This window comes from Octodon degus, unplaced genomic scaffold (assembly GCF_000260255.1).
Source record: "Octodon degus isolate 3935 unplaced genomic scaffold, OctDeg1.0 scaffold00004, whole genome shotgun sequence".
Lineage (NCBI taxonomy): Eukaryota > Metazoa > Chordata > Mammalia > Rodentia > Octodontidae > Octodon > Octodon degus.
Window position 1 is genome coordinate 34576180 of NW_004524580.1, and position 25925 is coordinate 34602104.

Genomic DNA, 25925 nt, shown 5'->3' on the forward strand with positions numbered 1-25925 from the left:
TGTTTCCCAGATGACACACGTCTGTAGGAGCTGAACTCAGGGACTGTTCCAGCCACATCTTAATCACATTTGGAAATAATTTCCAAGGAGAAGACCAAGATGCAGGCAGCTCTCCATAGCTGCAGGTTCTCAGGTCACAGACTCAACCAATTTAAAAATCACAGATTAAAAAAAAATCACTTCTGTACTTGGTGAGTATAGACTATGTCATCGTTCCCTACACGGCACGGGACGACAACTACTCACACAGCACTTACAACGAGTGAGAGGTCCTGTGTATCCAGGGTGATTCGAAGTGTGCCCAGCTTGTACACCAGTCCCTTCACACAGGGATGTGAGCACTCGCAGCTTCTGGCGTTCACGCGTGGCCCTGGATCCGCCCCCACCGATGCCTTGGGACCTCCGTGCAGTAACCCCCCTGGCTTTCTAAAGAATAAGTGTGAGACTTAAAGTTCTGTAAACGAGAAAAAAATCAGTGCACGCAGGAGTGTAGCTCCCCTGCCATGCAACAACCTTGTGGACTCGCTCTCCCAGCGTCTTCCATCCTGCCTACAAGGACCGAAGGTGAGACTGCTGTCTGCATTGTGCAGTAATACAGTCAGAGAAGGCCTGGCCTACAAGGAGCTCAGAGACCTACTGTGTGTCCCTTGGTCACTGTCCTGGTGGCACATCTGTGGCCATCCCCAGTAGCTGTGCTTGGCAGCCTGGTACCCCATTTCACCGATCAGAAGGGTCAAATAACCTGTCCCATGGCTGGGAGTGGTGGCGCATGCCCGTAATCCTAGCACTCAGGAGGCTGAGGCAGAAGGATCACTGCAAGTTCAAGACCAGCCTGAGCTGCATTATCATGAGATCTTGTCTCAAAAAGACAAAAAGGTTTGAAAAAGAACCTGTCCCAGGACCCTGGGTGGCCAGCTGGCTCCTAGCTCAGGGTCAGCACTGAGACCTCCATCTGTGTAGGAACAGCCCGGGAGGTGCAGCTCTACAGGCACCTAACAAGTGCAGGAACATGGTGTATGGTGTTGGCTGCCGGATGCCAGTGGCATTAGCCCGGTTAGTTGCCTGCCAGCTGGCCGGGGTTTCCTGGAGGGAGGCAGCCAGGACCCTGCTGGGCAGGGGCAGCCTCGCGAGGCTCTGCGTCTGCACGTGCCGCTGTGGGTTCCCAGCGGCCTTGCGCAGGCGCTGCGGGAGCTGGGCTTTGTCTTCATCCAGCAGCAGTGAAGCCTCACCATGGTGATCGGGTATTCAGAGAGCAACGCCTCTCCGGGAGCAGCCGCTCCTGAGCCCTCGGTGACCCCCTTATTCTTCCTTGGTGAAAGTATGCAGTCATCCTGGGCCGAGGAAGCCCTTTTGTTCCCCTGCTTGTTGTTCCGGAAGCAAAGGATAGGGGAGTGGAGGGGAGGGAAGGGGAGGACGGTTAATGTTCCTTGGCGGCGGGTTCCTGCGTTTTCTTAATGATTGCTTTTGCAGTGCTTCGGTCATCCCAAGCTAAGCGCCACTGTCCTCCTGTCAGTGGCAGGCAGGTTCTCTTCTCTGGAGTGAGGCTCTGCTTAACAGAGGTAGAGGGGTGCACTCACACCCCCTCATAGCTGGAAGGTGGCACCCCCGCAGGACCTGGGGGCATCAGAGCTATGAGCCCCTTCTAGAACACAGACAGTCTGCTTGCACGTGTTGCAAACCAACTTTGAAGCTGTCTAGGAAAGGAAGGCCGGGCGGGCGAGGTGCGAGGACAGGACCTGGGCCGGCACATCTGTGCCTCTGCGCCTTGGCCGTATTCGCCGAGTCCCCACCCCAGCAGATAGCCCTTCTAGCAGGTGACCTGGCCAGGCCACTCTCCGCAGCCACACGGCTTGGCTTAGCCTCCTTTTTAATTTTTATTTTTCTTAACGCGCGTTTGCCATGCCTAGTGCTCGTGTTCATGGTGCGCAGATCTCTCGCCCCCTTACGTCTTCTCCTCCCTCCCGTCCCTTTTATAAAGTGCTGGTCTCCCTGTTTCCTGTTATTTATTTATCACCTATTTTGCCATTAGATTTATTTCTACTTTGAATTTCTCATCGAAGAGAAACCATGCGATCTTCCTTGCAAGGTGTGAGTGAGAAGTACCCGTGGATAAGCGGCCCGGTCAGGTCAGGGCCGGGCGGAGTGTGCCGCCTGCGCACCACCACTGGCCACCTCCGGCCTGTTCCCAGGCAGTGGCTTCCTGATCAGCTCCGTGTGGGCCACCCCCAGTTCTTAGGCCAAGGTGGCATCACGGAGTGCCGGTCCTGAGACTGGCCTGCTGGGAAGCTCAGCTTCCTTCAGCAGCCCTGGGTGGGGACCCTGACGGCCGCCAGAGAGCACCCGCACCCCTGGGAAGAGCATCGTGACGCAAGGGCTCCAGGCCTGGCCTACGGGGTGCTGGTCCCAGCACTCCCACATAACAAAGTCCGAGGCTGCCCAAGCCCCTCCAATAAGTGCTGTCCTATTCACATTGGACCCATGCGATCCTCCACCCACCTGACAGCCTTTCTGCATGAGTCGTGAGCCCAGTGCAGTGTGGGTGCTGAGTGCACAGTGCTGTGGGGGCGCAGTGCCAAGGCAGAAGCTGTGTGCGTGCAGGTCAGCGCAGTCCCAGCATACATTCCCACCGGGGCTCTGAATCTACGGATGCAGACACGGCGGGCACATGGTGCCAACTGCACCCACCCCGGAGCCGGGGCTACCGGACCTCCCTGGGCTACCGGACCTCCTGGGCTCAGGGAAACTGACGGCACCTTCCTGCCACTGAGAAAACGCAGAAAGTAAACGGGGGTGAAGGATAGGCAAGGAGGCACCGCGGGGCCTGAGGACCACTGCGAGGGAAAGCGGTGGGGGCTGGGGGCGGGATAGGGACTACGTTCCCATGGCACCTCAAGGGGGCGACACCGTCACAGTCCAGCTTTACCGGCACGGCCACGTCTCGTGAGGCTGAGGGGCCAAACTGGGGTATTGGGGAGAGCAGCACTGGCCGTTTCCCTTGTCATGTTGGCGTAGACCCTGAGTCCTGCAGAGGTGTCCTATGGCGTTGGTGCCTGGCTGCCTCGACAGCTCTGCGGGCCTGGAAGCCTCCTCACCCCCTCGAGCTGCTGCTTCGCCCCTTGTGTGTCCTTGTCCCTGTGTGTCTGGAGGTATCTCTAACTGCCTGTCTTCCGGCCCCTTTCCCACCAGCTGCCCTCTAGCAGTGTCAGGGACATGCCACGGGCCTGCACAAGGAGCCCACGTGGCCTGATGCCCGGCGCTCAGCCAGGGCCTGCGCAGTGCCGACCCAGTGCCCAGCTAGGTGTGGGTGGGGAGGCCCAGAAGTGCCTGCGGAGCCCTGCCTGCTCTCATCCTGCAGAGACAGCAGGAGCCAAAGGAACAGGGCCCAGCGGAGGAGACTGCGCGGGCTGGGGAGCCCAGGAGCAGAGAATGCCGCAGGGCGGTCATATCCAGAGAGCAGGGTCTTTCATGCCGTCAAAGACAACTTGCTCTGAGCCGGGTGGGGCATGGGACCCAGGCTTCCACCCCAGCACCCGGGGAAGACAGATAAGCATGGACTGTGAGGTTTCTGCCCAGGACCGTGCCCAGCAAGGAGCGCTCTCTGTGGTGGCACTGTGGCCATGCAAGGGGCAGCGATGGCTGTGGCCTGGTCACCCCTCTCGGGAGAGGGTGCTCACTAGGCCTTGCCCTGGCTAGGAACACAGCCTAGGCTGCCTGGGGTCCAGGCCTGGCTGGGCCACTGGCCCTGTGTGGCCTTGTGCGTGCTGCCCCCTACTCTGGGCCTCGGTTTCTGGATAAGTGAGCTGGTGGGCCTCCTGGCAGGATTTGAGGAAAGAGTCCAGTGGACCAGGTGGCATGGTACTGGCGTCATAGGAGTGCAGGCGACGGAGCAGCTGTTGTCCTTGCTTCGCCCCTCTGGAGGTGAACACTGCAGCCTCACTGTGGAGTGACAGAAGTCAGGCGTAAGAGAAGCTGTAGTTGCCAAGCGTGGTGGTGCACACCTGTGACCCCAGCCCTCGGGTGGCTGAGGCAGGAAGGTCACTGAGTTCTAGGCCAGCCTGGGCTACAGAAGTAGGGACCATGCGGGAGATGGTTGGTAGTCGGAGCAGAGGTCCAGGGTGGCTCACACCTGCTGTTGCTAAGGGTCCAGATGTTCAGGAGCCACTGTCCCAGCCATGCCACTCGGGTGCCTTCCAACAGCTGGCCTCGCTCTTTCTGGGACTTGGCTCACCACTGAGGCCCCACCGTCAGCTGAGCAGATGGTGCAGGGAGCACAGAGCATTGCTCAGAGATGCTGCAACCCAGGTGCCGAAGGTGTCGAGGGGAGACGCTGGCCGGCAGGTGAGGAAGAAGCCTCAGCCGGCCAGATCAGGGGCCACAGAGGTTTTGGGTGTGGCCGTGGTCACCCAGAGAGGACCCAAGAAGACAGAACTTCACCATGAGACCAGGCAGCGGCCCATGGTCAGGGAAGAGCCAGAGAGAGTGACATGGCAGACACCAAGGACAGTGAGGTGGAGCTGGGTCACCAGAGGCCTAGTTCAGGACACTGAAGAAGGGATGCAGGCTGAAGAGAGGCCCCCAGGCTGGCAGTGGGACATCAGTGCCCCACACAGTGCTCAGCAGAGCAGGGGGAGGCTGAAAGCAGATGGCAGGTGGCAGACCGTTTGCCAGTGCTTGGACTCCATCCCGAGCTCCCAAAGTGTTAAAAGCAACACAGAAACACACTTGGTGCTGACAGCAGCACAGCGCCGAGTCTTCAGCACAGCGGGCTTGCGTCCAAGCTGGGGTTTGGGTCCCAGCCACAGGCTGAGGCTGTCTAGTTTGCCCTGGGGGACCTGCTGTCCCAGGACAGGGATGGATGTGGTTTTCATCTTTTCTTCTTAGTGCCCAGTGTTGATTCTGTTTGATTCCCACCCAGTGTGCTCCTGATACACAGGACTAAGCGCTTACCACAAAGTGTTGCCTCGAAGCCAGGGTGGGGTGCCTTGGGCCCCCTGATGGGCAGGGCCCATCCTGTCAGAAGCTGTACCTTGCACGTGCACCATTCTCCATCTCTGGGGTGCACTGCCCTCTCCGTGGTCCACCAGCTGGCTGAGCTGCCAGGGTCTTTTTCCAGCTCGGAAAATTGCTTAGTTTCGGAATTCGACATTAGATATGCAAAGTGGCAGGGATGTTCTGACCTGCAGGGGAAACTGAGGCATGAAGGCCATGAGGGAAATCCGAGTAGCTTGAATGCACATCCTCCCTTGTGTCACTATGAGATGACATGGTCCTGGGTGTCCCCTACCTCATGAAGGGCTGTCCCCTCACCCCTGAGCAACCAGGGTGCTGGAGGTAGGGACCTGGGCAGAGTTCATGGAGAGCGTGAGCCCGCGAGAATCCACACCAGCTCTGTGCCTAGCCCTCGCCCCCTCTGCTGGGAAGGCAGCTACAGTGAGCGATTTCACATGAAATGTGTGACTCACCTTCCTGGCCCACAGATGTGGTGACAGCCTCTGCCACCAACAGTTCTTAGGGATTTCCATGCACTTACCAGCTTTGTCCAGCACCAGTTCTCCCTGTGAAGAGAAACAAACGCAAAAATTCTACCAAGTGGCCAAGAAATACATGAGAAATGCACAGCACTGGCAACCCTGAAATGTGGGTTGGAAGCCCACCGAGGTGCAGCTTACACCAGCAGATGGGGAGAAAATGAATCTGCCAAAGCCAGACAAAGGCAACACAGAGGTTGCTGAGAGCTCTCGAACCACACTGGACGGAACCTTGAGGCTGCTTTCCAGAAAACTTGAAAACGCATCATCTGCTCTTGTGTCTGTCCCTGGAGAAACACTTCTGCACTGAAGTAAGGAGAAGCGGTCGTGGTGTGCGCAAGTGCGGTGCTCCCAACAGCAAGACAGCAGTGCGCCTGCGCTGAAGGTGGTGGCATGTTCCTTACACGGAAAGCAGAGCAGCAGTGAGAGGTAGACCTCCACGTCTGTACGTGGCTGACTCCCAAAGGCTCTGCAGAAGAATGCAAGTTGCTAAGAAGAATTGGTGTAGTTTGCTAACACTGATGTAAAGTTTGCCAGCGTGTTAACAAGACCACATGGATTTATGAGTTAATATATACAGAGTCCTCAAAAAATGTACGTATCAGGAAAAGAAAAACTTGGATAAATACTTTAATGACAAATGTATTGAGACATCGCAAGATGAACACACGCTTCCTTGGCCTCTACAATTACCAGAACTGCTCAGGGCACTGGCCAGGAGCAGGCATGGACTGTTCTTTTCCTGAAGCGTGTAGACCTTTTTTGGCAGACTTTGTATATATCAGCGTGTGCAGAAGGATGCTAGGTGTCAGATTGCCAGAAAGGGCCCTCGCGGGGAGGTGGGGGGACAGGACAGGACCAGGAGACCCGGACTTGTGTGTTTGCAATGCTTTATTTTCTCATCTTGGTTGGATGGAGATGTGGCGGGGCTACGCGCCTCTGTATTTTACGTGTGCCTGGGATAATTCACTAACAGGAAAGCTAGCTACTGAATATTTGCAACACTATGTTCAGAAGGCCAGTTCTGGGCTTTGAATAAACATTAAGCAAATTAATAGTAAGTATTACAAAAGTGTTGAGAGACTCAATAAATTTAGGAAATGCTAGCTTTAACCAATTTAAACTGGCTTTTGAAATAAAGTTTCTCGGTACTTTAACTTCTTATGTTTTTTGTAACTTCGAAGAGAAGCTTATTCTCTCTATTTCCCATGGACCAGCGGTCAGCAAACTCTAGGCTCCTGCCCTGTCTCTGTAAATAAAGTTGTGCAAGAAGACCATCACACCTGTTTCAGAGTAGGCTGTGGCTGGTTCCCATGCAGTGGCTTAGCCCAGTGGTCAGGACTGAGGCCACAAGGCCCACAGAAGCGGCAGTGTTTACCCTTAATCCTTTATAGAACCAGTGTGTGCATCAGTCCAGAGCACTCGGGACAAGCATCCCTGGGGCTGCACGGCCTCACACCTCAGGAGGTGGTTTGCTTAGTATGAAAACTACTATGAAGAAGACATTCGCGCTTTCTCTGGTCCCAGGGGAATGGCTGGCCGTGCTAGGTGCTCACACGCGCTTCACTGAACTGATTATATATATATACATTCCCCAACCCCACCGGTACTGGACATCAACCCCAGGACCTTGAGCTTGCCAGGCAGGCGCTCATGCTGCTAAGCTATCTCCCCAGCCCGAATTGACTTAAATTTAAAGGGAGCATGTGGGAGGAACTGCTCAGGGGACAGATTCACATGGCTTAAGTAAGACAGGAGCTTAAAATTCTCTTTCTCGGAACCATCCAGACACCAGCAGTCCATGAGGTCAGGACGTAGGGGCCTTCCTGCTCATTGCTCTGCTGTCCCTTGGGTGGCATCTTCTTCTGCGCGGCCCCACCCGGCAGGACATCTAACTAGTGGGACAGAAGGGCAAGGCAGGCACCGAGATTGCGCAAATCATTCCTCCACGTCCCATTGGTCAGAACCGGCTCATGTGACCATGCACGGCCGAAAGGTGATCTGGGAAATGTAGTCTATCTAAGCAGCCATGTGCCCAGCTAAAAATGTGAGTCCTGCAGCAACGCAGGAAGAAGATAAAGGCTTCTGGAGGACAATAAACAGTATCCGTTGGGAGAGATGCTTTAAGAGCTTGCACCCTCAATCACGGTATTTTCCTGTAGGTCGCGCTTGTGTTTCACTCTTAAAAAATAAGCCACAGTGCGGAAGCAAGAGACCTGTAGTGCTGTGCAAAGCGACGCGACACCCCACCCAGTCGCGAGCACCCGCTCCTTCTCCCTGGGGCTTTGCAGCCGCTGGCTTTGAGATGAGTCTTTTTCAGCATCTTCAAGCAGGGCTAGAATTTCTGTCTCTGGGGAGAGGCAAAGGCAGTGGCTCTGAGCCACGACCTGGACTCTGAGGGGTGAGGAAGAAGGAAGGGTTCGCGCGCGGCGTCCAGACCTCTCTCCAAAGCAGAAAGGGTTGGCAGGCGGGCTGTGCACTCGCCTTGCCCGCCTCATCCGAGGCAGCTCTAATGAGCTGGTTCTTCTCTGTGCTTGAGTCCCAGCATTAAGCAGCGAGTGGGCACAAGTGTGATCGGAGATTTCTCCTAGGAACCTCGCAAGCATTACATGTTCCATTTACTGCAATCATATAATGTTTTGCTTTCTTCGAAAGGCGCACAGAGATTTTGGCGTGACCTACCCCAGCACAAAGCTCTCTCGATTTGTTCATCTATTTTGCCACCCAAAAGAAAAGGAAGAGATCATCAGTTCCGAGGCTGCAGGCCATGAGAGGGCTTTGGCGGAGGCTGTCGGGGGAAGTGTGCGGAGGGCCTGGGGGCCGGATCCCAGCTCCGTCCGTGGTCTTACGATGTGCCATTTCACGATTCATTTCAGAAGCCACCACTTTTCCGTCACACTTGGAGAGTCCCGTAATGGGTACTGCTCCATATATACAAAATGATGCAGACAGTTTATTTGCGTACACCAAGGCTCTCAGCCTCAGCACCACGGGCATTGGGGGCTGGGTGATTCTTTGATGCAGTAGGGTAGGGTGGTCTGGCAGGTGTGGCAAGGCAGTGGGCAGCACCCTGGCCTCTGCCTGGCACGATGCCCAGCACTGTCCACATCAGCCCTGGCGACCATCACAGAGCCAGCCAGGCAGGCCTGTGTCCGCTGCTGGATTTCCTAGCAGAAGCAGGAGGCCTGTGCTCTGAGCAGCTGGCTGGGCCCACGCAGTCAGACCTTCTGAGGCTTCCAGGATTTTTGGTGGTGTGTTTGCTTTGTTTGCATTTTGTGGTACTGGGGTGGAACCGTGATCTTCCTGCTGAGCTACATCCTTGGTCCTCTTTTGAATTTTCACATTTTGAGACAGGTCTCCCTGACTTGCTAAGCTGGCCAGACTAGGCCTGACCCTGCCATCCTTCTGCCTCCACGTCCCAGAGTGCTGAGATGCTGAGCACATGCCACCATGCCTGGCTTGGCTTCCACTTTCTTGGTGTCCAGACAGTAGGACTCTGAGTTGAGTGATACTTTCTGCACTATTGTTCTGGGGTTCTGCACATCGGAAGCTGTGAAACGAACCTTGCCTCTAGCACTTGCTTCAAAGGAAGGCAAAATGGAGTGATTTAAGGGAGGGTGAACCAGGTACAGGCAAGAAGTGGAGGGAGCGGGGCGTGGCCAGCAGGTGGACCAGGAAGGCGATGGGAAGCAGGGACTCCCGAAACAACTGCGGCAGCCCCGGCTCCCAAAAGCCATGGTTGGGAACTTGTACTTCCCTGGAGCTCAGCCTCCCAGCTGGCACTTACCCAGGTGGCCCTGACAGTGGCAGTCTTGGCAGGCGTGGGGCCCTGTGACTACATAGAGCAGCAGGGCCGTGGTTGGTGAAAGAACCCAGCAGCCCCCCGTCAGCAGCCCCCGTCTGGGCCCAGATACCAGCTGTAACACCAACTGGCTGCGTGATTTCCAGCAAGTTTCTAAGCATCTCTGGAGTGTAATCTCCTCTCCTTAAAATTGAGGATAAATTTCTAGGAAGAAAAGGATTTGACAAGAAGATATGTATGCATGAGTGTATTTATAGTGCAGGTGTGTTTCTGCATGACACAGGTACACTCATTCACATTGATGTGTGGACAGTATGTATGTACAAAAGTGGGGGAGTGTGTAAAATTAGAATTGTTGCTGGCACGTAGTAGGTGTTCCTACCGTGTGTGATACCGTGACTTGAGAGCTAATAAGACACTGCTGGTGTGGAGCGCTCAGCGCAGTGCGTGAGGTGGAACAGGCAATCGAAAGGAATTACTGAAGATTGCTGTTGTTCTCCTTTTGTGTTATTGAGGAGGGGGCTCAGGGGCTTGCCCATGCCAGCCAAGTACTGAGCCCCTGAGCTACCTCCCCACCCTCTTATATCTTGAAGGCAGGGCCTCACCCAGGTGCCCAGGGTGACCTTTAACTTGTGATCCTCCTGACTCGGTCTCTGGCGTCGCGGGGATTCCAGGTGTGCACTGCCACCAGGTCTAATGAAGACTTCTTAAAATATCTTGCATCTGTGATACTAGAGCCCTCATCCGGGGCCCAGGAGTGGACACCACCAGGGCCAAGATCGCGTGGCCAGGGCTGGACAAGGGACAGCAGGCAGACTGTACCTGGCCTGTGGCATCCTGGAGCTCTCCCGGGTGGACCGAACTGTCCATGTAGTCTAGCCCTGTGCGCCCTGCCCATCTCTTCTCCTTCCTCCTCTCCATCCACCTCTGCCCTCCGCCACACCTCTTTCTTTCTCTTCCAGCCTCCTCGACAGAGCACAGGGCTGGCTTTGCAAGGCACCAGGCTGCTTTTAAATAAAAGCATTAGGCAGCAATCTTGGCCTTGCCCCTCAACCCCTGGCGGCACACGCCTGCCACCCTGGCTTGGAGTCCTGCCCATTGCCAGGGGTAGGGGTCACACTCCTGACGCCACGGGTCATGAACTTCCCCTCCTTCCCAAAGTCTTGTCAGCCTTGGACCTGCACAAGGCTGCTTCCTCACAAGAGAAAGGACCTGTTAAGTCCCAGGAAGACTGCCTGTCAGCAGCTGCCTAGGCTGCTGTCACCTGGCCCAGGGTGAGGGAGGAGGTGGGGGCCGTGCAGTTAGACTCCAAAGTCCCTGAGCTGTGACGGTGCTGTCACTCGGTGCCCGATTGGCCAGGGCAGAGTGGCAGGGCTGTGGCTCCATGGATCGTTTGCAGACCCAGCCTCCTCCCATCCTGGTGCTTGGCAATGCTCTAGAGCAGATGCCAACAAACAGTGGTCCTGGGCAGCCTCTTAGATTTTTACAAAAAGTTTATTGGAACACAGCAACACCTGTGATGTTAGACAGGTGAATCATAGGGAAGACTATCTGGCCTGTGAGCTGCAGAAAGTGACTGTCACACCTCCTAAGGGAGAGTCAGTGCATCCCAGTGTTGTCCCCAGCCACAGAATCCCAGGGAGGGTGGGCCGTTCCAGATCCCTTCTGCCAGAGACAGCTGGGCCATGGGGCTGCCTCTAGCACGTGGCCTGTAGCTGGGCCCTGTGCACGCCAGGTGTGAGTGGTGGCCCGTACCTTGAATGCTGGCCTCCGCTTCTGGGGGCAGCAGCCTGGCCCTGCACATACACAAGTCATGTTGGGCTTTGCAGTGACACACCCGGGGCTGGGTGAGGGATGAGGAGCCTGGGAAAACTGTGTCCTGGTCACCTGGTCATCCCTCCCATGGGGTCCTGAACCTGCCTTCAGTTGTGATTGCAGCCCAAGCCTGGCTGTCTGAACGGGGACCCAGCCTGTCACTATGATTTTTGGCATCTTCAGGGAGAACCCTGCGAGCGAGCTCCCGGCCCTGTAGGAGCCAGCCACAGCCCGCACCCTGCAGTGCTTGCTTCTAGCACCTTCCATGTGCTGCGAGCCCAGCCTGGGCAGCACAGAGCCTCAGGATTGGCTGCAGACTCTGGGCTCACGCATTCCAGGGTCCCCAGAGCACTGGATGAGGCCTGGCAGCCATGGAGGCCCCACCTGAGCTGGGAGCACCTTGTATCAGAGGTTAGGGGTGTCAGGGCAGTGATCCTCATCACCCTCGGTGCTGCATGGTCCCAGTGTCTCCCCTTTGACCCTGCTGCAGTGGCAGGGAGACTGAGGCTGGAAGTTCCCACTGCAAGTAAGAAGCAGACAGGCTTGGCATGACACACTCAGACCGTTCCCAGAGACCGGCAAATAATAACAGAAGCAGAGATCTCCTTCCAGGACGGACCCGCCCACTGCACTTCACCAAGGCCTGGTGCACCAAGAGGGTGCTGCAGAGGGTGGCTCTGGCTGCTGATCACGGCCTTGAGGCTGCATTTGAACCAGGGGCAGCCCCGGGAATGGCAGTCCCTGTGCAGAGACCATGGCGCCCGCAGGAGCCTCTCCTCAGCTGCTGAGCATCGCAGGCACTGTGCTGTGCTCTCCCCGACTCGGTCCCCAGCCCTGTGGTCACCTCCCACTCGCAGGGCCATGTGGCCCAGGCGCAGCCTCCCCAGGAGCCAGGCTCCCTCCCCTCCGCCAGGGCTGCCTCATGGGTGTGCAGTGGTGTTTGTGACCGAGTGTCTTTGCGGTGTACGGAGCACTTCGACCGTGGTGTCCTGAAGTCCATCTCTATTTTTGCTTCTTCCAAACACACTCTGCGCTTTCCATGCAGGTGCATTTGCTCTGTAATTCGTGACTGCGACGTGAGACGCCAGCGTTCGCCAAGACCTGCGTGCCGAGCGCCTCGCTCTCCTAAGTGCTGTGCACGCGTGTCCCGTGCGATCACTCTCAGCGTCCTGTGAGAAGGGCACAGTATTGTTACCAAGCTGGCTTTACACGAGGGCAAGTGGACAAGTGGACAGTAAAGCAGTTAAGGAACCAGCCCCAAGACCACACGGCTGCCAAGTAGCAGGGCTGGGGTTCGAGCCTCGTAGTGAGACTAAGCTTGTGCTCTTAACTTGTGTGTAGCATTAAAGGGTAACACAGGCATCGAGGTGTCCAGGTGTCACCTGCACGGATTTGTCACCCGTGAGGTGTGCTAGCTAACTCTCTGCCCCAGTCCACCTCCTTCCTGGGACAAAGCCCTCTGCAGATCTCTCTCTCTCTCTCTCTCTCTCTCTCTCTCTCTCTCTCTCTCTCTCTCTCTCTCTCTCTCTCTCTCTCTCTCTCTCTCTCTCTCTCCCCCCCCCCATCCCCCCACAGAGGGAAGGTATCAAGCCAAGCTCTTGGGACCTGGGCACTTGAGAAATTGACCCCCCCAGTTGCTTGCCGCTTGCTCAAATTGATCAGGTTCTTATTGCATCACAGGAAGCCACTCCAGGGAAAGCACAGAGCTGGTCACCTTCTGGCAGAGCCCCAGGGATTGGCTTAATAGAGTACTGCACACACCAGGCAGGCACGGAGGACAGCTCGCTTGCAGGTTCAGGCCACAGGGGGCCACTGGCGGGCGCAGATGAGATCCACCAGGGACGCGGCAGAGCGTAAATAACCCCTGAGCTGGGCTTGCAGATATTTTTTTCCTCTTTTTGTAGTTATCTTTTCCAGCAAACCAGGCTGGACAGAAAACCATGCCTTTGCAGGCTTCAGTGGAAAATGGGTCTTGCCCGCTTTGCTCTGCGTGCCTTAGTGTAAGGTTCAGAAGCGTCAGGCTTTTACTCGTGGGTCCCAGGGATTCTGACAAGAGGTGCCTCCTGGGCCTGCTCTCGGGAGTGGATGGCACCAGGACACGCCCATCCTTCAGTACGTGGTGCTGGCAAAAGTGGACACATCCATGCGGAGGCATGAGATTCAGCCCTTCCCTCACGCTGTATACAAACATCAGCCCAAATTGAATTCAAGACTTAAACATGAGGCCTGACTATAAGACTACTTTAAAAATACAGAGACGAACGGCTCCATGGCGTTGGTTTTCACAGTGATATCTTGGGTATGTCCCCAAAGGCCTGGGCAGCAAAAGCAAAAATAGACAAATGAGACTGCATTGAACTCAAAAGTGCAGCAAAAGAAACGGTCAGCAGGGACCTTTGAAGAGATGACATACAGGGCAGGAAAAGACACGTGCACACACGAACTGAAGGATTTCCTGCCCAAAATATGGAAGGAACTCGATCCGAAGCAAGACAGCAAGCCACTCTGTTTAAAAATAAGCGAAAGACCTACAAAAACTGCAAAGAGGCACATGACTGGTTGGTGTGTGCATAAAATCCCGCAGCAGCACTCCTCGGGGGAAGGAAGGTAAAACCACAGAAGACCTCCGCTCCCCGCTGGGGAGGCTGCTGTCACACAGCTAAGAGTCCGCAGCCGAGGTGTGTAAAAGGGACCCTTCCTCCATGTTGCTGAGCGTGTCTATTAGCACACCGGCAGTGGGAAGCACGGGGAAGGCCTCAGAAAGCCAATGCGGCCGACTCTGCCGCGGGGACAGGCAGCAAAGTCATTTTATGGGGGAGATATTGTGTCCCGTGTCACTAGAGCCCAGACGAGCCAGGGTACCAAGAAGCTGAGTCAACCTTGCTGTCGCTCTGCGGATGAATGCCTAAGGGAAACGCGACATTTATACACGAGGAAACACCAAGCTGTCACTGAGAAGGAAGACCTGTCGCTGGACGGCAAAAATGAACCTGGAGGACGTTATGTGAAGTTAAAAAAAAAAAAGGCAGGGACAGAAACAGACCCCGTGTGACCTCAGTTACATGTGGAATCTGAAAAGATCAAGCTCCTAGAAAGAGTAGAACACGGCGAGCAGGCCCGGCTGTGAGGAGGGAAACCCACGAGGTGTTGGTTGAGGCGCACCAGTGTTCAGTTAGGCACGAGAAAGAACTCGAGTTCTGTGGCCCCCGGGCCCGTGGTCACCTCCACACTGCCAACTGCTGAAAGCAGAGCTGCAGCGTCCTCGCCACAGATAAGCAACCAGCCTGCGAGACAACGCGCGCTCTGCCTGGGCCGCGCCACAAGGCACGCACACGGCCAGCACCGCGTCACACTCAAAAATATACAGTTTTAGTGATGGATTACGATTAAATGAACCTCTTTGTGAAGAGGCGTGGCTGGGGTGGCCATGCCTCTGGTGGGTCGGCGCTGCACTGTCTCAGCTACAGCAGAGCAGCTGAGGTGGTCCCGCCCGGGAGGAGGAGATGCTACTGGGAGAAAACAACTTAAAAAAGTGAACGAAGGAAATAGTCACGGGCTGTGAAAGGTGCTGTGGCGGACATGCCGGCACAGGGCTGGCCAGGAGGCGGGCTGCAGAAGCGGGAGGGCAGGGAGGGGCGAGGCCACGCTCCACTCACAGCAGTCTGCCTGCTGCAGGGGCAACCTCAGCCTGTGAAGGGGCAGCAGGCCGAGGGAGGGGCAGGAACTGGGGCACAGGGCCCCAACTGGCTGCGTGCAGGGCAGCCTTCTCCTCCGCTCCCTGGGAAGTGGCAGGAAGTTCTTGGCAGGAGTGTGGGTGGTGTGGTTCTGGTCTGTGCCCCGAGCTCAGCCTGACTTTGTGGAGGGGTCGCTGTGGCTGGGGAGAGGGCCCAGACCGGTTGAAGCTCTTACTCACCCCAGTCCCGCTGAGAGCTGCCTGGGGCTGAGGCCTGGGGTGCAGGGAAGGCCGGAGTGGAGGTCGACTTGGAATGTGGTGGAAAAGCACTGGTCAGCAGAGGACACGGGCGTGCGGCTGGAGTTGGCCTCGGCGCCTGTGGATGGGTGCTGGTGGCCACGACAGGTCAGGCAAGACTGGGGGTGGGGCAGGCTGCCCTGAAGAGCTCTGGTGTGGACAAGCTGAGTGTGAGGGCCCGCGGGACCTCAGCCCAAGGATGTGGAGTCACGGGTGTGGGACAGGGCGGTGGAGGCTCCACGGGGGAGGTGAGGGAGGCATCAGGTCCCCTAGACAACTCTCCGTGACGGTTTCCTCGTCTCTGGAGGAGGCTTGGAGTGGGCTCCCAGTAGCACTTAGCTCGTGGGCTTAGTTAAAACACAGGAAGAGCTGAGATTTCAGTAGTGAGCCCTCATTGGGTCAATGTCAGCTTGCTGCAGTAAAGATTATTGTCATTTTAGCTGTGGGAATTTTCTTGCCACTGTCTCTAATTAAAATCAAGGACCTCAAGGGCTGGCTAGCCCGTCTGATACCTTTGGAGCGTTCAACTGAGGAGCCTGTGTGCTCCCAGGGCTGTGGTCTGGCCTCCTCTGGAGCCCGGCAGCCTGGGGCCAAGTCCAAGGAGGCACCTGCCACTCACAGGGCCTGGAAACCTGCTGACTGGGGGGAGGAAAAAGCAAAATCAAAACGCTGACTGCACCGAGTCCCTGAGCACCAAGGCGATCAGAAGGGTCCTGGGGACAGCGAGGGAGGCACAGGACCTTGGGGTGGTCTGGGGCACCACACTTTCAGCACCCTTGTCCCAAGATGGGTACCCTGTTGCTGCTGGTTGGCGCCCACTCCTGCCTCCGGTCCAGACTCCGCTCCCTTCCACAGCCTCTGTGAGGTTCACCAATGACCTGTCCTGTCCCCAAATCTCTTCCACTGCCTTCTCTGTGGTCCCCAAAGCTCCTTCTGTAGCGATTTTCAGGGCCCCCGGCCTTTGGGTGAGCCCACACTGGGGCCTCTGCTCCCCACTGGAGTCCAACAGAGCACACCCGGCATCCAGAGTCCAGAGGGCCCGCCGGTCCCTGGGTCACAGGGCTCAGCAGATCACTCTAACGCAAGTGCATCGTGTGCAGTCCTCCTTCCCTTGCTTCAGCAGCAATCCAAGCCCCAAGCTGGACCAGGCTACTTCGCAGCCTCATCCACTGCCCGCCCGGTTCCTGGTCCTCCCAGGAGAGTGGCCGGTGGGCGGTGGGCTTGCCTCTCCCACCTCCTCTTGGGAGGCTTTTGTCCCCAAACCCAGGTCTGCACAGCCCGCAGTACTTCCGCGGTCGGCTTAGGGCTGCAGGCTGGCCCCACGCCTCTGCCTCTCCCGAGCTGCGCCCTCTGGCGGCCAGCAGCCGCACTGCTGGGTGCCAAGCAGCAAGGGACGAAGGTTGGACCGGAGCCTAGTGGCTGTGACCTCAGTTCACTTCCTGAGGCTTCCCCCACGCCGCCCCGCTGAGTCCCTGCCCACACCCTGGCCTGACACAAAGGTCCTGCAGCAAATCGCCTTCTCATTCCTCCAAGGACGGAAGAGAGGTCTCTTCCCCGCCCCCACCTTGCCCATCTGCACAGTCTGAATGCCCAGCGCCTCGCCCCGCACCAAGAAGTGGGGGTCAACTCTGCACCTGGGGTCACAGTGGGGAGCAGGCACTGCAAGGGAAGAAGAGTCCCCGCTGTGCCCTGTCCCCAAACCATAATCCTCACTCTGTCCCCATTGCATCCTCCTTGCCACTTGGTGGGCCAGCTCAGCCCTGCCTGCCTGCCTGTCTCTGGGGCCCTTCATGCCCACCCTCTTGTCGCCATGGGGTAGCTCCCAGGCCTCCCTGCCTTTCAGTAGCCCTCGCTTGCATGAAGGTGAGGGCTAAGCCCCTGGGCCTCGTGCTCTGGGCCCCACCCAGAGCACTGCCACCCCACGGCCACCCAGGGTTGTGTATGTCTGTCTGGACACCTGGCTCCACCACCCTGCTGGGGGTGACCCCCCACCCCCACTGTCTCCTATACTGGATCTACCACAGCGCTCCCCACAAACCCTACTGGACACTCCGCTGTGTGCTGCCTCTTCCCGACACCCCCACAATGCACTCCTCAGTAACCACTCACCTCTGACCGTCATCCTTGCATCCATGGCTCAGTAGAATAAGTGCTTGCCTGGCAAGCTCAAGGGCTTGAGTTCAATCCCTAGTTCTGGAAAAAAAAAAAAAAAAACAGAACAGTTTTCACCCTGTGATTTTTCTTTGCTGTGTGGGAGGTTCAGCCCAGGCCCTGCCCACTGAGCATGCCCAGCCCTTTCTCATTGTTTACTTTGAGACAGGGTCTTGCTAAGAGACTAAGTTGCCCAGGCTGGACTCAAACTGCCTATCCTCGTGCCTCAGCCTCCCCAAGTGCTGGGATGACAGGCATGCCACCATGTCCTACTCACCACATAGGCTTAAGACCACACGCACATGCACCCTGTCCTTCCGACCATGGGACCCTGGGGTAGGATGCCAGCGCCTAGCAAGCTTATCTAGAGAGTAGCTGCAGGATGGGCTCGCCAAGCAGTGTCTGGCTGCCCCCACCTACCACTTCCCCGCCTCAGTCCCCAAGCCCCAGACTGCCAGACAGCTCTGGTGCACCTGGCCAGCCATCGTGTGCTGGCACCTCCTGCTGGGCTGTGGTCTTGTGCTCTGAGTGGACGAAGCCTGCCACCGCCCGTGTCCGTGTACCTCACCCTTAGCAGCCATGATCAGGCTGCAGGATGTGACAGACACACACACACAAGGCCCCCAGCCTGGCAGGAGCAGCCAGCAGGTGAACGGGTGAGCAGCAGGTGTTGTTCTCGGGGACAGGGACACAGCCAGCCCACTGTCGCTGTCACAGCTGCAGACCATGTGGCCCCAGGGCCCATGCTTGTGCCTGAGCCCCAGGTTGACAGAGGGCGACAGTCGCTCTTGGCATGTTGGCAGTGTGGTGTCTGCGTGCTTCTGTGGAGCGTGGAGAGGAGGGCCTGACCCGCTGAGCATCTGCTGAGGAGTCGCCCTCTGGTACTCAGCTCAGGGCTGTCACAGCCTGAGGTGGGGCCAGGCCGGGCAGCGGCTCTCTTGGCAGCCTGGGAGCTGACAGGGCCGAGAAAGCCAGCGAGAGCCAGCTCCCGCAAGTGTCCTGGCAGTGCCCGCAGGCCCTGACTGTCCCTCCTCCCCCAGGGCCGATGACTGCTTCTGCGCCTCCCGGAAGCTGGACGCGGTGGCCATCGAAGCCAAGTTCAAGCAGGACCTGGGCTTCCGGATGCTGAACTGCGGGCGGACAGACCTGGTGAAGCAGGCCGTGTCCCTGCTGGGGCCGGACGGCATCAACACCGTGAGCGAGCAGGTACAGCGCCCGCCCGAGCTGCGCTGCCGGCGCCCCTGCCGGCTGCCTGGGGGCTTTCTGTCTTCCCTAAGACTGCTTTGGTTTTCGATTTTAAAATATAAAAATACTCTTGTCCATCTTTATAGAAATAACATGTGATCACTGCAGCTGAAACGGAAGAGAGAAAAATAGATATTTTCAGGAAGGAGATAATGCCCCTGGCAGACGAGCGCCGTGTATTTAGGGTGCCTCTTTGGACTCCTCTCCCAGCACGATCACTGTTGGCTCCCCACCTATCTGCCTGTCACCACACAGGATGTGTCCAGGCCCAATCTACCGAACTTTGAGACACATGGGTCAGTTTGGGGACCGCAGGAGCCACCTGAGACATAGGCAGCTTCGTCCCAGATCCTAAGACTGATACAGGGAGAGGTGAAGGTGTCCCCCGACCTGGGCGACTCCTGGGGGCAGAGACAAAGGCCTCAGTCCCAGCCTGGAGGTTACCAAGGGCAGACGGGCAGCTCGCCTGAGCTCCAGGGAGGGACAGAGCTATTTCCTTTCTGAGGAGGAGTGATTTTCCTGAGTTGCACCAGATAGCCCTCATTCACACACACACACACACACATTTGTTATTTCTTTTGCAATCTGAGGATTTATCATATCTTTTCAAGTATTTCATACAAAAGATAGTTTGCAGTAGTGTTGACTTCATGGGACAATCATGGTGTTCATTCGTGAGCCATAGCTCGATTAACTGCCAGTTGTGTCCGTAGTTCTGATCCTTTTTGCTGATAATGCTGGGCTAAGCTAACCTTGGTGAGTCTTCGTTCAAGTCTCTGATTATTTAATGAGGGAAACTTAAAAGCAGAAATGGTGGCTCAAAGCATCAGCCTGTCCTAAGTCCCTTCCCAGGCTTCCCTACGGTGTCCCCAGCCGGTCCATGGCTCCTGCAAGCCCTCTGTCTCCTGCCTGCTTCTCAGCGGAGCTTTGCCGCTTTCTTGTTTACTTAGAAGAGCTCTTTGTATATCTTGCCATGATGCTTATTGATTACCTTTTGGATTTTGTTCATCATGTTTTCAGTTTTACGTCCTAAATGCTAGAATCATTTTCCTTTCTGACTTCCTCCATGACCTTTATGATTGGAACTAGATCCAGAAGCCACTTAGATATCTTTTGTTGATTGTAAATTTTTCCCGAGATCGCTAAACCGGCAGTGATTCAGGCGTGCTGTGAGGTAAGGTCCCGCCTGTTTTCCGACAGAGCTGCCTTCTCAGGCTGCGAATGGGGCTCCATCCCTCCCTTCCGCTGGCCATGGGGACATGCCTAATAAGCTATTCCTTTCCTCCTTCGCTTGCCTCCTGCTTATGAACGACTCTGCCAAGCTGGTATCAGTGACAGGGACATCACGGGTTCAGAGGCATCCAGCTACCCTGATGCTGGCCAGCAGCTTCCCCAGAGCCAGAGGGTGCTCGTTACATTGTGAAAGAGACAATGTCAAGGAAACCGTTGTTCATCAGTTAGATGGCTTAGGGCTGACACTGCAGAGCCCAGAAAATCCCTGAGAGCCCTAGTTGAAGTCAGTGACTGGTTTTCACAAATAGCGTAGGTCCCTTCTTCCCTGAAATAGACAAATGAACAAAAGCCCTCAACATGAGCAGAGAGAAATGCCAGGGGTGCTGTGAGCTCCCTGCGCCCCTGCACCCAGATTTCCAGAGCATGGGGCCACAGCCCATGAGCCACACTGGGTCTCGAGCAAGCGCGCAGCCCCCAACGTGCGCGAGGACGTTCCCTTTGTGTTTGTTGACTGGCCACCAGCACTTTGTAAACACTGTCCGTTCTTCTGGTTTAACTCACCGCAGGGCATGACCCCCCTGATGTACGCCTGCGTCCGTGGGGACGAGGCAATGGTTCAGATGCTGCTGGACGCCGGAGCGGACCTGAATGTGGAGGTGAGGGCCAGAAGGCTGCAGGGCCCCCAGCAAGCCAGGAGAGGGGGGCCGGCCTCACGGGGCCGCCACCGCCGGGGTGTACCTGGAGAGACAGGCCATTCCTTGCCCTCCTGGTGCTGTACCCTGGCAAGATGGCCTTGTTCATCCCAAGGCCCAGCAGGGCAAGTCCAAGGAGCTCTCTCCTCACGAGTTGCAAGTGGAGCAACCCTAGCCCCATAGGTGGCCCTGCTGTCCTGGTGGTCCCAGCTGCCCCAGGTACACTGTGACCTTCCTTCTGGGACCAGAGCAGCGCTCCCTGAGCTGCCAGCCTGTCCCTTCTGCCTGACCAAAGCAGAAGGTAACTTGGTCCCCAAGCCGAGATGCCCAGACCCTCCGGCTTCCCCACCAGAGCCCGTCGGGACCTGTGAGCCCACAGACCTTACAGCTGATCCCCACTTCCTCAGGGAGCCCTGGGTGTCCCCATCCCCAGGCTTTGGAGCTCGGATGGCCGGGGTCCTTCTGCCCCCACCTGCAGGATGGGAGCTTGATGGCTCCGAGGCCCGGTGGCTGGCAGGACAGACAGAGGGCCCAGTGCAGCAGGTCTGAGGCTCCACTAGGCTCAGCCAGTCCACCTCCCACCAAGCCTGGGAATATGGGACCACACTCTCTGCTGACCCAGAACCCTGCTCTTCCTGGCTGGCTCGGCAGCCATGGGTGTCAGAGAGACAGGTATTCTAGCCAGGAACCTCAGGAAACTTTTAGGTCCAAACTCAGGTGCCCTGCAGTCTCTGTTCTGTGCTTCTTTAACCACTGAGGTGCGTGTTCACATGAGGAAAGCATACAGGAGACCAAGATTTGGATCCAGATCACTTTGGGGATTTTCCTCCCCTGCTCTTGTGCTCAGGCCGGGTGAGGTTCTGTCCTCCCCACAGCCCATCCGCAGTCCAGTGGGCTCCCGCAGGTGTCCCGGCCACGTGGCCTAGGAACATCAAGAGATGAGTGTGAGAGGCTGCAAGCGTGTAGGAGTCCGCCCCAGCTCGCTGCTGGCCCCTCAGCCCATGCTGAGAGCCCAGCGCAGGTGGCTCAGCCCTGGTGGGTCTCCTACTCCCAGCAACATGAGCAGCCCCGACCACAAGGAAGCCAGCCAAGGAACAGGGCCAGGCTCAGAGAGCCATTTGCAGCAGTGACCCCCCCTTCCCCAACCCTCCCGTCTGGTGGTCTGGCCTGGACCCAGAGCTCGGAGGGGCGGCCCTTGCCTGGGGCTGCTGTCCCTGAGAGCCTCCTGGAGCAGTGAGGACAGCTTGGCAGTGACATGTAGTACTTTAGATACTTGCAGCTCTCCCCCCACAAGCTGAAAGAGAAAGGGGATGGGCTGAGGAAGGGTCACTGTGCCCCACCCCGTCACTGCTTATCCCAGAACACAATCCAGAGTGATACCTACAAGGCCACAGAGGATGCAAGTCACTGGAAATTCTCTCTGCCGCCCAGACAAGATCTCCAAAATGGTCCTCTGCTGGCCCACCTTCGGAGGTGGCTTCCGGCTCTGTTCTTGCACTGGCGGGACCAAGGCCAGCACTGGTAGCAACTTCAGGGTGTCCCCCAGGGCCCGCCCAGTCACCAGCACTCCCAGTGGCCATCCGGGAGCCCTTTTCTGGCTGTCTCCCGCCCACTTGCACAGCCACAGATAGGTCAGATTTGCAAGCCAAGCACTGCGAAGGTCGCGTTTTGAAAATAACCTCGTTTGTTTGTAGGTTGTCAGTACTCCTCATAAATATCCATCTGTCCACCCCGAGACCCGCCACTGGACGGCTCTGACTTTTGCCGTGTTGCACGGACATATTCCTGTAGTTCAGGTATTCACGCACTTTCCTTCCGCGTCCGACCTTTCGTTCTACTTCTTGGGTGCAGGCCTGAGCGTCTCCCAGCATGCGTCTTCCCCAAGACATTCATATTGGTTATCTGCAGCTAAATTCACGCCTACATCTGTGGATGAAGCTATTATGCATAATGATTTGTTTGGCCCAGCTTTAACCAATATGAAATTGTCTCGGCCCACACGCAGCCCGCAGAGGGGCACCCACAGACACGGCTCCTGGTCGCCCTGGGCTGGGGCCTCGCTGTGACTTTGTGATTTGCTTGTGTTGCCCGTTGTCATGTGAACAGGAGACCTGTCCCTTGGTGGGGACACTCAGAGCCGCCCCCAGGTGGGACCTGTGTTTCATGGAGCCTGGGGGCTTCCACCCGCAGGAAGAAGCACCCAGAGGACAAGGGGGTGTTTCCAGATAGTGCTGGTTTGGGCCCCGCTCTAGAAGCTCTGACCCAGGAGGGCTGGGGCCGGGCCTTAGCCCATGGTCCTGGTGACACGCCCACATCCGAGGTGTCTGGGCGCAAGATGTTTCTCCTCGAACTTTGCTGGCTGAGGTGGAGCTGAGGCAAGCAAGTCATGCTCCATGCATCCGGGAATATGGCTGGTCTTTGGTTGGTGAAGGATCGGTGGGTGGGTCTGGCCGCGCCTGTTGCCCCGGGGGTACTGAGTTCCAGGACAGAGGTGCTCACCGCCTGTCTGTAGCCCAGGTCTTACAATCCTGTGCAGAGCAGGGGTTGTGTGCAGGGACAACTGGTGGGGTTGGAACCTCACAGAAACCCGCTTTTCCTGAGTAGTGGAGGTCCTGAGGGCAGGCCCAATGTGACAGTCCCGGGGCGTGGCTGTGGCAGGCCACCCTGGACATGGGTGGCTTCTGGCCGCAAAACGTCATTCCCAGTCCCTGCCCAGGAGACGAGTCTAAGAAGGAGGTGAAGGATGGCACTGTACAGAGATGCCACAAATGCCAACCAGCAGGAGGCATTCCCTGCATCAGGAGTGGGGACCGTGCCGTGGAAGCCAGCCACCTCCCCGCAGGGCTCAGGACGGGCTGCCTGGCTGTAACCCATCTGGCTGTGCCCCGGGCGTCCCTCAGGCACACACTGGGTGTCGGGGGGAGGAGGTGGTGTAGACAGGCTCTGCCACCTTTGAGAGGCTTGGGTGCCACCTACTGTGCTGAATCAGATCCTGAGAAGCCAAGCTTGTGGTCTCTCACTCGGCCACGTCCTTATCTCCCGGCCAGAGGTCTCGGGGGCCCCGTGGAGGCTCTGCCCCTAGTGGCCATGGATGTCCCCAAAGGCCTTGGGAACTACAGAGTTGGTGGCTTTGTGAGGCCACTGCACCGCTCTGACCACAAGGGCCTGGCATTCTGGCGCTGAGGACTTCCAGACAGGCTTCCAGCAGCCTCTGTGCAGTGCAGACCCCACAGCTCTTTCTGAGGCACTGCACAGGAAGAGGACTGTGCTGCAGGAGCCCGAGGAGGGTGGACGCGGCCTCCTGACTCACCGTCCAGGGGTCCAGAGCCCCTGGCTCATCCTCCAGCCCCATGCACGCAGCCGTGGCCCCCGGGAGACAGCACCAGCCCTCCCCCATCCCCGTGGTCCTGAAGCATCTCAACGGCCCCTCTTCCCCCAGCTGCTCCTGGACGCCGGGGCCAAGGTGGAGGGCTCGGTGGAGCATGGCGAGGAGAACTACTCCGAGACGCCCCTGCAGCTGGCAGCCGCTGTGGGTAAGCCGCTGTCCCCGCCTGGCTCCTGCATGCGCTGAGAGGCTGTGCTGCTTCAACCCCTCACACACCCTCTCTGGGCTTGCAGGAAACTTTGAGCTGGTTAGCTTGCTGCTGGAGCGGGGTGCAGACCCCCTAATAGGAACCATGTACAGGAATGGGATTTCCACCACCCCCCAGGGGGACATGAACTCGTTCAGCCAGGCCGCAGCTCACGGACACAGGTAGGCTAGGGTGGCCGCGCGGGGCTTGTTAAAAATGCAGATTCCCACGCCTGCCCAGACCCATCTTCTCCCCGGGACTCTTCCTGCCAGCCTGCAAGGCCCCTGCCCAGGCAGCGCACGTCCATGCACTCCCAGCCTGTTCCTCTCACTCCCAGCCGTGTCAGTGTGGTGTGTCAGCCATCAGAAGTAAGAGGATGCCACACGAAAATGCCCAAGGCCCTCACGCCCCTATTTTCCTGCAGAGCTTCCTCTGGACCCACACCCACCCCAGTTCATTCACATCTCCCCAGGGACAGCGGATTGAAGCTGACAGTCAGAAAGGCAGAAAGCTCTAGAGTGTTCTGGAAGTGACCAAGCCCCAAGTTGCCCTCAGCCAACGAAGCCGGTCACGACCTGCCCCCACCTGGTCCATCTGTCCTGCAGGGTCTGGCCCCTGCAGCTGCAACCCCAGAGTGGCCGTCATCCCGGGTGCCCGTGCATCTCTGAGTGTCTTCCTCTCGGGTTTGTGATTGACAGGAATGTGTTCCGCAAACTGCTGGCTCAGCCAGAGAAGGAGAAGAGCGACATCCTGTCCCTGGAGGAGATTCTGGCTGAGGGCACGGACCTGGCAGACGCTGCCCCGCCCGCCCTGTGTGCCAGCCGCAGCAGCAAGGCCAAGCTGAGGGCCCTGAGGGAGGCCATGTACCACAGCGCTGAGCACGGCTACGTGGATGTCACCATTGACATCAGAAGCATAGGTCGGTGTGGAGGTCCCCACTAGGTCAGAGGCCAGCCCCCACCTCTCTCTGCCTCCTCTCTGCCCGTCTGTCACACACACACACACACACACACACACACACACGCCACACCCCAAAAGGCCCAGGGAGCTTCTCCCTCACGGTCCCCCGTTTCCACCACACAGCCCCTGCTGCCTCCCAAACCTGCGATGCTGGCTCTGAATCCCATCCCTGGAGCTGTCAGGCACTGCCCCTGGGGCTGCTGATGGGGTCTGGACAGAAAAGGCTGGAAATCTTTATATTTAACAATCACCCCGGAGCCTAGGTGGTGGAGGAGCCGTGGCCCAAGGGTGCCTGCAGCAGGCCAGCTGGAGCCCAGGGCTTTAGCCTGCGCCACAGCGGCTAGTCACCTCCTGGGGTGGCTGTGTCCCTGGCAGAACAGTTGCATGATAAGTTCCCGTAGCTCCCCATGATGGGCAGAAGCTGTCATTAGAGCAGGTGACATGGAGGAGCTGCAGAGGGGGCAGGGAGGTCAGCTGAGGCCACCGCCAGGTCTTAGCACTCCTCCAGGTGTGGGCACCCTAACATACACAGACTGTCCCTTCCTCGAGCTGCTTCCCGCCCCCCAGCAGAGGGACAGAGGCTGTGTCGAGTGGCAGCCCTCCTGAGCGCGTGCATGGGGGACAGACACCTGCAGCCCAGGCACTGAGCCCTGCCCCAGCTTCTGGCCGTCTTGGCTGCCGCCACTGTGCCTCCCAGGGAAGGGCCAGATGGCGGATGAGAACGAGCCCGCCCCACGGTCCCCCAGGTGTGCCCTGGACCCTGCACACGTGGCTCGAGTCCCTGCGGGTCGCCTTCCAGCAGCACCGCCGGCCGCTCATCCAGTGCTTGCTCAAGGAGTTCAAGACCATCCAGGAGGAGGAGTACACGGAGGAACTCATCACCCAGGGCCTGCCGCTCATGTTCGAGATCCTGAAAGCCAGCAAGGTGCAGGGGCTGGCTGGGGTACGTGGGTGGGG

The 25925-nt window shown here is 57.6% G+C and overlaps 1 protein-coding gene across 1 annotated transcript in view; it reads left to right on the forward strand.

Moving 5' to 3' along the window:
- Btbd11 (BTB domain containing 11) overlaps window positions 1-25925 on the forward strand; it is a 178936-nt gene that overhangs the window by 140898 nt on the left and 12113 nt on the right. Inside the window, exons 6-12 of the mRNA XM_023717356.1 lie at window positions 18307-18472; window positions 20311-20400; window positions 22131-22232; window positions 23876-23969; window positions 24055-24190; window positions 24707-24927; window positions 25715-25893. Of these exons, the coding sequence (XP_023573124.1) occupies window positions 18307-18472; window positions 20311-20400; window positions 22131-22232; window positions 23876-23969; window positions 24055-24190; window positions 24707-24927; window positions 25715-25893 (988 nt within the window). The remainder of the gene's footprint in view (window positions 1-18306; window positions 18473-20310; window positions 20401-22130; window positions 22233-23875; window positions 23970-24054; window positions 24191-24706; window positions 24928-25714; window positions 25894-25925) is intronic.